Genomic DNA, 13,979 nt, shown 5'->3' with positions numbered 1-13,979 from the left:
TGTGTCTGAGGCCAGATTTGAACTCAGGTCCTCCTGACTCCAGGGCTGGTGCTTTATCCACTGTACCACCTAGCTGCCCCTACCAGCAGTTTTTGAGAATGAGGAAAGGTTCATTTACAACAAAGCAATGCTTGAGTGGTTCCTGGATTCCATTTGGTAGAGTAAGTGGGAGCACATTCAGGGAGGGGAATGGCCAGTGCAAAAGCACGGAGACAGGATGAAGTGCTGGTATGGCAGATAAAGATAAGGACAGTGAGACTGGACCTTGGTTTGTGGCAAAAGGAAGAATGCAGAACAAGGATGGAAAGACTGACTGGGGCCAGGTGCTGGAGGGTTTTAAAAATGAAACAGTTTATAATTTTATCCTTAAGGCAAGGAACCCACAGAGTTCACTAAGCAGGAGAATGACGTGCTTAGATTTGGGATTAGAGAACCTCCCTCTGGCAGCTGTGTAAGGAGACCAGATTGGAATGGGAACAGAATCTAAGCAGAGAGACCAATTAAGAGGCTGTTACAACAGTCTACAGAAGAGGTAAAGAGGCAAGTATTGATCTTTTAGACATGTTGTGGAAACAGAATGCCAAGAAGTGGCTTAACACTGGATGTGTTGGGCAACAGAGAGCCCTGAACACCAAGGCTATGAATCTGGTGCACTTGACAAAAATAGGGACGTTTTAGGAGGGAAGACAATGAGTTCTGTTTTGGACATGTTGAGTTGGGAGATATCACCAGGGCAGCTAGTTTGAAGCTCAGGAGAGAAAGTGGGGCTAGATAAATAGAACTGTGAGTTTTCTGTACTGAGAAGATAAGAGAAAAGATAATTGAGAAAAACAGAGGGCCCCACAGAACCCTGGGGACTGCTCATGGTCGGGGGTATGAGGAATCTGGATTATGAAGCAGGAGACAGAAAGCACAATCACCCAATCCAGAGAGAAGATCCATCCAGGAGCTGGTGGTAGCCAACAGTGTCAAATGGAGCACCAAGGTCACAAAGGGTTGAGAAAAGCTCTTCAGATTAACAATTAAGAGATTACTGGTTAACTCTGGAGGGAGAAATTTCAGTTGAAGTCATAAGGTTGAAACACAGAGGTTTCAAAGGATCGAAGATTAAGTGAGAAGACAGGAAGAGGAAGAAATGACTATAAATAGTCTTTTATAGGAATCTGTCGGAGAAAGGTAGAAGAGATACAGGATGACAACTTGAGAGCATGGTAGAGTTTAATGAAATATTTTTGAAGACGGAAGAGACTTGGGTATGCCTGAAGGCTACAGAAAAGGATCAGTACATAAGGAGAGAAGATTAGAAAGAAAAAAGGGATGACTGAAGGGACAATCTAGTAGATATGGGAAGGCATAGGATATTAAGGACATATGCAGAGTCTTCAGAAGGAGAAAGGACATATCTTTATTAGAAACTAACTCAAATAAGATTAAAATATTTCTGACTCTTTTCCAAGTTTTTTTTTTTTAACCAGGCTATTCGGTCAAAGATGAGGAACATGGTGTTGTGGAGAAAGCACTAGGCTTGGGGTCAGAATATTCAGGTTTTAGTTGAGGTATACACATATATACATATATATGTATCAACAGTGGAAAACTGACTAATCCTATGAGCCTTACCTGAAAATGGAGATAATACTACTTTCACTACCTCATAGATCTGCTGTGAGCAAAATGGGCCTTATATACCAGAAAATGAATATCAAAATATCATATATTATTATTGTTAGTGGGTAGATGTTAATTTTTAAAGGTCATCCTGGATAAGTGTTCAAAGAGACAGTTTTCTTCTGAAAAGAGCACAGTACCACCTATTGGTTAAATCGTATAACTACTTTAGGAATGAGTGAAGATACTAGGAGAGCCATCTAGTGGGAAAAGCAACTAGTCTGATGAATAAGAATCAAAACATAACTTGCATGAGCATACTGTAGAAAGTTACACTATTATATTAAGATGTTTAACACATGTTCAGAAAAGGAGAACCATACTGGCATTCTTTTTATTTCCAAGCAAATGGTAAAATACAACACAAAAACCAATTCCTAATCAACTTCCTAATATTTGTCAATTCATTCATTCATTCATTCACTGACATATTTACTACTTGTAAAGCACTAAGCTAGATAATGCTGCCCTCCAGTAGCTTACATTCTCTTGGAGGAAAACAATATGTATACAAATAAGTAAATAAACACACACACATCCATCCATCTATCTCTCTCTCCACACCCCCCCCACACACACAGCAAAAGGTTACTTTCCAGGGACTATGGGAATGGGCAGGAAAAGCCCTTATGTAAAAAGTGACACTTGCTCTCTGAAGGGGGTAAGGGACTCAGTGAGGAGGAGGTAAATAAAGAGCAAGTGCCTTCCAGGCATGAGGAATAGCCTATGCCAAGTCATGGAGATAAGAGATAAGAGGAGAACACAATTAGGTAGGTTTAACTGGAGATTTCATGAAGGTGAGTAAAGGTGTTCAGAAAGCCTGGAATTACTAAATTGCAGCAAGGTTGTCAAGTCTTTAAAACCAAAAAGAGGAGCTGATAGCTACCTAAGAGGTAAGAGCTTCTTGAGCATGGGAATGACATGATCAGACCTGTGCTTCAGGAATATGAATTTGGCAACTGTATAGAAGATGGAATGGAAAAGGGAGAAACCAGATGCAGGCACACTAATTAGGAAGCTACAACAATAGTAGAGGAGAGAGGTAATCAGGACCTAAACTGACTGGATTCTAGGGTTGTGAGAATGAGATAAGTAGAGCACGACTGTGATTGTAAGCCTGGGTGTGTAGCAAGAGGGTGAGACTCTCAAAAGAAAAATTGCAGTTAGGAAGAGAAAAGGGTTTTGATAAGAAAATAATTAATTTTATTTTGGACACATAGAGTTTGAGATGCCTGAAGACTGGATTTCTTGGTAGAGACTGGGCTGGATATATAGATCTGAGAGTCATTTACAACTGAACCCATGCGAGGAGAAAGGGAAGAGGGGAGAGAGTGAAAGGAAAGGAAAGGAGGTGATATACAGAGGGAGAGAAAGAAGAGATGGAGAAAGGGAGAAGGGGAGAGAGACAGGAAGAGGGGAAGAGGCAAAGAGAGATGGAGAGTAGGGACACAAGGAAAAAGAGGGAGGGGAAAGGAGGGGTAGTAGTTGTGGGAGACACAGAGACAGAGAACACAGTATTCAGGACAGAGCTACTGGGTACATTCAAAATATTATATACTGACTGGTGTAAACAGTATACTCATTGATTATCTTTTCTGTTCCATCATTCAAGTCATTCAAATATTACACATTATCTGACCAAGAATCAATTGTCTGTGAGTTAGCTACAATGAACTAATAATAGTTTTAAGGTTACCAGTTTATTGATAAAACACCAGACACAATTAGAAGTCAAGACACTGTGTCTGCTATGTCCCTCAATTGCAATTTTGTCTCATAGGAGATTACGTTGTATGAAGTTCACAGTGTGGTAAAATTTAATTATTATTGCACTGTCTGCTGTCTTTTAAATATAGGTTGTTGCTTTCAATATTTTTTTGCATATATGTAGAATTTAAATTTACCGATTTTTAAATTCTAGTCCCTGAATTCTCAAAATTAATAGCTAATGAAAAAATAAGATCAAAGGATTAAAAGCCATAAGGGAATTCAGAGATTATTGAGTTCAATCCCTCAACTTTCAGATATGGAACCTGAGGCCCACGGAGGGCCATGTCAATCTGATATGGGCACTAAGAACTAAGATTTAGAGGGCAGCTAGGTGGCGCAGTGGATAAAGCACCGGCCCTGGGTCCAGGCGGACCCGAGTTCACATCCGGCCTCAGACACGTAACACTTACCAGCTGTGTGACCCTGGGCAAGTCACCTAACCCCACTGCCCAGCCAAAAAAAAAAAAAAGAACTAAGATTTAGGATTTGAACAAGTCTTTAAATGCCAAATCCAATGTGTACTGCTTCCTAAGTATAAGAATTCAACTCATCTGGATCCGTACATATGAACATATCATAAAAATTTTTCACTACATAAATTCATCTAGTCTAGTTGAGTTTTCTGTCTTTCAACTCCAAGCTACACTGTATGGAGACGGCTAGTACATGGCTCATAATTCAGTTAGACTGCTCTAAAAGTACTCTAATATTGATTAGCACTGCTTTTTTTTTTTAATCATTCAAGTAACATACCTGTAAATGAAGATGACTGAGAATGTATGGAGCCCTTGTTAAGCATAGTCATTATCTGGCCAACAAAATCCTTGGGAATAAAATTAGCATATGGCAGTATCTCCGTGCTGATGAGCTGTACCACCTGAAACAAATTAAACACATTTAAGTGTATTTTTTCCCTGAAAGTGAATGACTTTTACTTTTTTTACTTTCTATTTGTACACACACCCATACCCACCCACAGTCTTAAAAGGGAGTCACAGAACCCTCATTGGCATAAATGTTCTTCATGTACAATGTAAGTAGCATGACCATAAATGACAATGATTATCAGTCTAGCTATCAGTTACAAACCTATTAGAAAACTGCTATACTATAATACTGTTGATGAAGTAAATACTCATCTCCAAAGGTATGAAAGGGTTATAATGGAAAACTATCCAATATATTTAACAACTTTCTACAATATGATTATGGAAACTCCAAAATTATGGCCAACATCTATTACATGAGCCTGGAGAAAATGAGGATGTATTAAGTAATGAGAGAAAGGCCACCATGGACAGAGTATGTGATGTAGCATTGGAAGCTCTGAGTTTGAATCCTGACCCTGCCTTTTTGACCATGGGCAAGTCACGACCTCTTTGAGTTTCAATTTTCTCTTCTACAAAACGGAGACAATATTATTTATTCTACCTATGTTACAGGAAAGCTGTGAGAATTAAATATGACAATGCATATAAAAATTTTTTAAAACTAATGTTACATAAAATAAAAGCTATTATTTTTAAAAAGCATTATCGCATGTATTTAGTGTTCCTTTAACTTCTTGAAGCTGAAATTATAATACAATTATGACATGTAAGGCAATATCTTTTTCTTTTAAAACACACTGTTACAATGACAGCCACTGCATTTTAAAATGGATAATCTAAAATGATTTCTCCCATTCATTTTATTTAAAAGCAAAAAACACTCAAGCATTCTATAAACTTCTAGAGAATATTTACTATTTACTTAAAAACTCTAGTAAACTGTGTCTATGGGACCAACATCAATAGACTAAAGATGTAAATCTTCATCCAACTGTTTTGTTATCATTAAAAACAACTAGTTAATGGTACTGTCTGGTAACAATAAAGCAAATGATTATAGCCTTCAATAAGTAATTATCAAATAAGATAATATATGCAAAATATTTTGTGACCAGGACTATGCTCAAAGGTGAGGCCAGGGTTCAAGGCCTTTCCCCTTCCAAGACTGATAGGGGACATGGGGTATTACACATCTCTCTGTGCCCTCAGGCAACTGTCTAATATTAAGTCACTGTGGCTGACTTATCTCACTAAAGGGAATTCCCTATCTAGGAACTCCTAATGCAGATGAAATAAACAGGTCCAGCCCAAAATGGAAACAAACAAAAATTCAATTCCAAAACACGAAACACAAACATTTTCAAAAGCATTATACAATGTGACCTATTACTATTCAGTCATCATGCAAACTTTGACAGACTATTAGAAATAATAAAGGAAGCAGGTTCTGCTTAATTTACTCTTAGATAATTCTGGAGTTTAAACAATTCTCTTGCATGATTCAACACGTAGCCATATAAAAGCATTTATGAAAAACTACTTACCTCAACATCAATACTTTCATTTCTTTGAAATTCTTGAATAGAAAGATTATCTGGAGGTATGCTAAAAAACCAAAAAACAAAAACCCCTGAATTTTATCTTTTTAAAAGAAAATTCAAACCCTAAGAATTAAATTGGAAAACTATGCAATAAAATATTTAAATAAAGAAGATTCTAAGAAAAATACTAGGAAAAAATTCTCCCTATGCTAGGATACTCTTTTTTAAAAAGTATTTTATGGAGTACATAATCTATAATATCAAACCTCATTTAATAAAAATGAGTTTAAATGAAAAGCTACTGAGAGATTCTCTCTATAAATCTTGGGCCCAAGCTCAATTTGATTAAATTTATAAAGCTACAAATACATTTTGTTTTCAAGAATACTGAAAGGTACAGATAAATTTAAGTGGCTATTCATACAGGCATTGATGAAAGTTTTTATTGCCAAAATCATGAGGTGTTTGTTTTGACACTGATAACATCCCCCAATACAACGTGTAAACACACCAGAGCAGAAATCCAAAGCCACTCAGTTGTGGTCTTACTGCTACCCCCCAGCCACTTCTTTACACCCAAAATGTCAGCAGTAGAAGAGAAGCACAAGTAGTATGAGAGAGGAATTCCTGGGCAGTACCAAATTCCTGGAGGAAACAGGAATTTCTGGTATCAAGTAGGAGCTGAGGAATAGCAAGAATGCAGCTCTTAATGATGTCAAGACAAAAACTAAACCTTGCCCTTCACTCTGAGTTATATGGGAAAAGAAGACTCTCTAATGAACTCAAATTCCCACATACCCCCTTTTTTCAGGAAAGTGCAACTAGAGAATAAGATGGTAAGTCTGAAGACAATCATATAGTTCTCTGAGAAGTCATGGCTAACCAAGAGGGGTCAACTTATAATCAACTTTGAATCATTTCCCCTTGTGGCCAAGGTAGCAGTAGTGGTGGTAAGCCCTCCTCCCCCACCCTAGGCTGGTGCTATGAGCTTACAGGACTGTATAGGTCCAGGAAAGGGTGAAGGGGCCCACAGGGGAGGGAAGAATTGCCTTGGATTGTCTTATGACTTTGGATGAGCATCCTTTCTGTTCTGTCACTTTTGTTGGTTTCACAGAACCCCAAACTTCAGAGGCTACCTAGACCAACCCACCCCAGAACAAAAGCCCCTGCCACAAACCTAACAAGTTTTTTTTTAATTTTTTTAAATATAAATTTATTTTTAGTTTTCAAAATTCACTTCCATAAGTTCCAAATTTCTCACCCCTCCCCCACCCCAAGATGGCATGCATTCTGAATACCCCTTCCCCATGTCTGCCTTCTCTTCTATCTCTCCCCCCTCCCTTCTCTTATCCCCTTCCCCTTCTATTTTCCTGTAGAGCAGGATAGATTTCTGCATCCCATTTCCTGTATTTCTTATTTCCCAGTTGCATGTGAAAACATTTTTTTTGAAACATGTGTTTTTAAAACTTTGAGTTCTAAATTTTCTCCCTTCCTCCCTCCGCACCCACCCTCATTAAAAGGCAAGCAACTCAATATAGATTGTACATGTGCAGTTATGCAAAACACTTCCATAGTAGACATGCTGTGAAAAACTAACTCTATTTCCCTTAATCCTATCCTGCCCTCCCATTTATTCTATTCTTTCTTTTGACCCTGTCCCACCTCAGAAGTATTTGCTTCTGATTACCCTCTTTCCCAATCTGCCCTCCTCTCTATCACCCCCCCCTCTCTTGTCCCCTTCTCCCCCTATTTTTCTGTAGGGTAAGACAGATTTCCATACCCAATTTAATGGTATGTTATTCTCTCCTTAAGCCAAATCCTATGAGAATAAGATTCCCTCATTCCCTCTCACCTTCCCCTGTTTCCCCTCCACTGTGAGACTTTTTTTTCCTGTTTTTTTTTTGTGAGATAATTTACCCCATTCTACCTCTCCCTTTCTTCTCCAAGTATCATCCTCTCTCATCCCTTAATTTTATTCTCCAGATATGACCCCTTAATCTTCAACTCACCCTGTGCCCTCTATCTATCTATCTATATACATACATATAATTTTTTTCCTTCAACTACCCTAATACTGACAAAGTTCTCATGAGTTACAAATATCATCTTTCCATGCAGGAATGTAAACAGTTCAATCTTAATAAGTCTCTTATGATTTCTCTTTCCTGTTTACCTCTTCATGTTCCACTTGAGTCCTGTATTTGAAAGTCAAATTTTCTATTCAGCTCTGGTCTTTTCATCAGGAATGCTTGAAAGTCCTCTATTTCACTGAATGACCATTTTTTCCCCTGAAGGATTATACTCAGTTTTGCTGGGTAGGTGATTCTTGGTTGCAATACTATCTCCTTTGCCCTCGGAATATTATATTCCATGCCCTGTGGTCCTTTAATGTAGAAGCTGCTAAATCTTGTGTTATCCTGATTGTGTTTCCACAGTACTTGAATTGTTTCCTTCTGGCAGCTTGTAATATTTTCTCCTTGACCTGGGAACTCTGGAATTTGGCTACAATATTCCTAGGAGTTTTCCTTTGGGGATCTCTTTCAGGAGGAGATCTGTGGATTCTTTCAATTTCTATTTTGCCCTCTGGTTCTACTATATCAGGGCAGTTTTCCTTGATAATTTCTTGAAAGATGATGTCTAGGCTCTTTTTTTGATCATGGCTTTCAGACAGTCCAATAATTTTTAAATTCTCTCTCCTGGATCTATTTTCCAGGTCAGGTGCTTTTCCAATGAGATATTTCACACTGTTTTCTAATTTTTCATTCTTTTGGATTTGTTTTACAGTGTCTTGATTTCTCATAAAGTCACTATCTTCCAATTGCTCTATTCTAATTTTTAAGGAAGTATTTTCTTCAGTAATCTTTTGGACTTCCTTTTCCATTTGGCCAATTTTTCTTTTAGGGCATTTTTCTCCTCATTGGCTTTTTGGATCTCTTTTGCCATTTGGGTTAGGCTGTTTTTTAAGGTGTTATTTTCTTCAGTATTTTTTTGGGTCTCCTTTAGCAAGCTGTTGACATGTTTTTCACTCTCATTTCTCTTCCCAGTTTTTCCTCCACTTCCCTTACTTGCTTCTCAAAATCCCTTTTGAGCTCTTCCAAGGCCTGGGACTGATTCATATTTTTCTTGGAGGCTTTGGATGTAGGAGCTTTGATTTTGTTGTCTTCTTCTGGTTGTATATTTTGATCTTCTTTTTCACCAAAGTAAGATAATATAGTCTGACTCTTTTTGCTCTGCTTGCTCATGATCCCGGCCAATTACTTGAGTTTTAAACTCTTTGTTAAGGTAAGAGTCTGCTTCCAATGTGGAGAGTGTACTGTCCCAAGCTTCAGGGGTTTGTATAGCTGTTTTCAGAGATACTTGTAGGGACCTGTAAATTTTCAGTTCTTCCAAGGTGGTATGATAAGGGGCAAGGTGTTTACTCCTTTCCTGGCCTGTGACCACAAGTACTACTTTCTGTCCTGTAACTGTGAGGAGGGGTTCCTCTCTACAGCCACTACAAGCTCCACCATGCCAGCGCTCCTCCTCACCCCAGCACCGCTGCCCAGAACTGTGACCCAGATCCACACACGGGCAAAGCAAGAGATTCCTGCCTCAGCACTGGCAAAGAGATCCCTGTGATCCCTCTCTGATCAGTCACTGCATTCCCCCTCAGTCTGTGGGCCAGAAGCTCGGGAAGCAGCTGCCCCCCCCGGCCACACTCTTGGGGAATGGAGCTGAAACCCCCTCCTTCCTCTCTGAGCACTGACAGAAACAGACTTTTCCCACTGACCTTCTAAGCTGTCTTTGGCATTCATGGATTGAGGAGTCTGGAAACCTCCACAGCTGCCCACAATTCAGTCCAGAGGCCTGCTCCAGGTTTGCTGGGGCCTGCGCTCCCACGCCGCACTGTGCTGCACTCCCAGCCCGGCGCAATATACACCTTTCTGATCAATCATCCAGGTTGTCTTGGGCTGGAAATTGATTTCACTCTGTCCTTTTGTGGGTTCTGCTGCTTCAGAATTTGTTTAGAGCCATTTTTTATGAGTATTTGGAGGGGTTTGGGGGAGAGCTCAAGCAAGTCACTGCTTTTACTCCACCATCTTGGCTCCGCCCTCCTCCACTCCACTTGAGACCACCAGTGTGGAGGGAGCTAAAACTTCACAAGACAGCCTACTCCACTTCTGGACAACTCTAACTGGTTGGAAGTTTTTCCTTACAAGTTAAGTTGAGGCTGCCCTATATCTGGTGTATTCTTAGCCTTGGATAGTATTGATGTATTCTAAGGCTTAGTTTAGGTGGATGTGTGGCAGCTGAATGTTGTTTTACACCTTCTGTAGTAACTCAGACACAAGTTATATAGTCTGATTTTCCCAAGGGAAAACCAGGGTAGAAGCACAAGCCAAAAAGAATGATATGTGAGAATCACTTAAATCAGTCCTTAAACAACCTGTCAAATCAGCTGCTGAGACAGACATATCATCAGCCTCTACTATTAAAGATAGAGCAGTCAGAAAGAAGACTCCAAGCTATTTCCAAAGAGAAGTTTATTCTCAAGAGATCAGAGATGATTGGAAGCTCTGAGAATCAAAGAAAAAAATCCAGATAACTCTAATGCACTGAGCAATTAAGAAATACAGTGGGTATCGATGTAGTGCTGACATGAAAAATAAATACACAAACTTTGCTTTTAAAGATCAAAGAACAGGACAAGCAGAACAGGCAGGAAAGAGATCTGTTATTATAGTCAATGTGAAGCAGAACACATCTTTCTGTATTTAAGGATTTTTTGTTGCTGTTTTACTTTTTTTTTGCTTTATTTATCTTTGAGAAGTAAATTAATCATTATTAGAAAAGGCTAACAAAGAGCTATAATGAAGTTCCTTGTTATGGACAAGGAAATGAATCCCAGAAGAGTCTAAGTAACCATGCTTTGTGGCAGCAAATTACTGCTATGGCAATATAAGGTATAGAGAACTAGAGCCTTCACTCTCCTGATTCCCTCCAGTTTATCTTGTCCAGTATCTCATGGATTCATAGCTGTAGCATGCTGACTCCTCCATTAGACTATGAGCTCCCTGAAGGCCAGGACTAGTTTTGCCTTTCTTTATACAGCCTCATCACTTAAGCACAAGGTCTGGCACCCAGGAGGCACTAAATAAATGATTGGTGATTCCTGGATACAAGTCCTCATGTGACAGAATTTCACCACATAAAACAAAGAAGAGTGCAGAAGATACCTAAGGATTGATGGGAGCTGGCCACCAGAGTTATCAGAATTAGTCAAAACTCAGCCGTTAGCGAATCTGGACCTTAAACATTTCCTCTCCCTGGATAGCCCAGCTTGTTACAGATTCCAGATTATCTTAGTTCAGAATACAAAGAAGCTTCAAAATGTATACAGACGTATAAACACATGCATATGATATTCTTTCCTAGGGTCAGATAACTAACTTTCCTTATACTTGGACAACATTTTGAGGCCTGTTTCCTTACGTATAATATAAAGACACTGAAATACACTGGCTCTGGAGTCAGAGGGCCTGGGTTCAAATCATGCCTTTTCTTGCTTACTCCTTTTGTCACCTTGGGCAAGTCCTTTAACCTCCCCTGGCCTCAGTTTCCTCATCTGAAAAATGAGGTTACTGGATGAAAGGACCTCTAAGATCCCTTCAAGTGCTGAATTACAACTCTAGGACTCTATCTGTCAAACACAAGTCTACCTCCTTCATCTTTTCACGAATTCTTATATCTTTCTGAAGTGACAAAATCATGATTCTTTAATCACTAACCTTTTATATCCAGGGCTATACTGATTTATATCTCATGCCAACACAGCCTATAGAATAAAATGTCAAAAAGATAATTTACTATATAATAAATCACATGTCCAATTAATAGAGGCAGCTAGGTGGTAAAATAGATAGAGTGTTGGGCCTGGAGTCAAGGAGATCTGAGTTCAAATCCAGCCCCAGACACTAGCTGTGACCCTGGGCAAGTCACTTAACCCTGTTTACCTATGTTTCCTCATCTGTGATATGAGCTGGAGAAGGAAATTGCAACTCCCTCCAGTACTTTTGTCAAGAAAACCCCAAAAGATGTCACAAAGAGTCAGATATAACTGAAAAAAATAAACATCCAATTAATAAATAACTTATCTAATCCTGTTTTGAGAATGCTTACTTAGAATTCCTGATGAATGAAATACAAATAGGTCCTTAGAAAACCAGCTGGAGATACAATAATTTGCTATTTTTTTTAAGTTTCTAATTAAAAATTAATGAGCTGACCTTTTAGTGAATAAAAAGTCTTCAAATGTGCTGGCTAGTTCTGGCCACATACTGTCAAATTTCCCAGAAGAAGCATGCTGTCTTGCAACAGGTAGTCCAATAGACAGAACTTTGAGCAGAGAAGATACTGCCAACTTCCATGTGGTTTCAGAAGGGCAGGCATACTTCAAACTAAGAGGTATCCTAAGAGTCTATTAAAAAAAAAAAAAGATTACATTGAAAATCAATTTTACTGCAAAAATCTATGAAAAGAATTGCTTACACAGAGTTTTTCATCATGAGAATTTTTTTTCTGAATATTTTTAATATTTTACACATCAATGGGCAACAGTATTATTTTTGCATTGTACCTAACCTTCAATTCACCACAAAGATATGCTCCTGAAAGCTCATTTCTGTAGGGAAGAAGAAGTCCTCATTTCACCTATCACCTCAGTCGATACCTCACCCTGGTGTTGTCTAGCCCACAAAACATGTCCTCTGAAATGATTCACTGGCCTGGACACTGAAACTTAGACAGTCAACCTCTCCAGGAATGAGTCAGATTTTCAATAAGAAGTGACAAAAAAAGGCAGTAACTTTTTGTGCAACAGACTAACCAAATAAATAGTGGAAATTGACAAGAACTTTATGACTTATCATGAATGACTGAGTTCTCTACATTTTTACTTTCCTCTTCCTCCTCTTCTCTCTGCCCTTCTCTCCCAATGGCACATAGGTCCCTCTACCTATCTGTTAAGTGTGGGGAATGAAGAAAGGATTATATCTTTCCCCTTAATGTAATTCTTTCTCCTTGTCTTCAGGCTTTTTCATCTCTTAAGATCCTGTTAACACTATCTCTATTCCCTAACTGCCTGTAATATAACTCAAGGGTATTTAAAGGGGGGGGACACCCATTTTATTCTGAAATTAACAAAACCAATTGAAATGATACTCAGTACCCTGTACAATTAGAAAAAACTAATTCAAATATACAAAAATCTATAACATCCGATATTTTTTCTGTCGCCTTCTGTTTTATTTTTGTCCCTTAACCCTAATATTTGTATATAAAATTTTACTATTCACACTATGTATTTCTGTGTGTGTGTGTGTGTGTGTGTGTGTGTGTGTGTGTGTGTGTGTATGTACATATCTATACATATAAAATATATGTTCCAGTTGGGCTCTCTTTGCATTATTTCATAAACTTTTTCCCCAAAACTCCTTTCACTACTGATGTTTGCCACTTAATAGCACAACATCCCATTATGTGATATATATGTGTGTGTGTATATACACACACATAAACATATGAGAGAGAGGGAGAGGGAGAAAGAATGTGTGTTGGGTTTTTTTTGGGTCATTTCTCAATTGTTGTAAACTTAGGCTGTTTCCAAGTATTTGGTAATTAATAATAATGCTACCTACAATCAGTATATCAGAACAGAAAACTTATCTCTACTTTTTTATAGTACTCTAAGGGCTTGGTCCTAATTGTGGAATTACTAGATCAATGGATATAATTAATTTAAAAACGTTTAGTGTATTACAAAACCGGTAACCAAAAAGATCCCATCAATGCTCAAGTCAACCAGCAACATATAACTGTGCCCACTTCTCCACAGTGATGCCAACACTGAATTTGAGATGGTCCATTACATTGTTTTAATTTGCATTTCTCTGATAAGTGAAGATGAACATTTTTTCAAATGACAACATATGTGTATCCTCGTTCATAAATTACCTTTCCATATCCTTTGTTCATTTATCTGTGGGGAAAAGGGTATTTATTTTGAATTCTTTGAATTCTCCTGATAAATTGTAAATATTTTTATGTCATATACATCTTTCATCATAAATTTTAGATGTTATTCGATGTTTCATTGTTTTGTAGAGTTGCCCACAACTTTTCGAAGGCTATG

General features: G+C 38.3%; 1 protein-coding gene across 4 annotated transcripts in view; it reads right to left on the bottom strand.

Annotated features, from left to right (window-relative positions):
* Positions 1-13,979, bottom strand: part of MON2 (MON2 regulator of endosome-to-Golgi trafficking) — a 151,364-nt gene that overhangs the window by 28,490 nt on the left and 108,895 nt on the right. For 3 of the 4 annotated variants that reach the window (XM_020990175.2, XM_020990177.2, XM_078146112.1), the window contains 3 exons: positions 12,076-12,266; positions 5,813-5,873; positions 4,192-4,315 (listed from right to left, as the gene is read on the bottom strand). In XM_020990175.2, the coding sequence (XP_020845834.1) occupies positions 4,192-4,315; positions 5,813-5,873; positions 12,076-12,266 (376 nt within the window). Of the gene's footprint in view, positions 1-4,191; positions 4,316-5,812; positions 5,874-12,075; positions 12,267-13,979 lie in introns of those variants that run through there. The other variant, XM_078146113.1, reaches the window with a different exon arrangement.

This window comes from Phascolarctos cinereus, unplaced genomic scaffold (assembly GCF_003287225.1).
Source record: "Phascolarctos cinereus isolate Bilbo 61053 unplaced genomic scaffold, phaCin_HiC Scaffold_1;HRSCAF=81, whole genome shotgun sequence".
Lineage (NCBI taxonomy): Eukaryota > Metazoa > Chordata > Mammalia > Diprotodontia > Phascolarctidae > Phascolarctos > Phascolarctos cinereus.
This window is presented reverse-complemented; position numbering and strand designations above follow the sequence as displayed.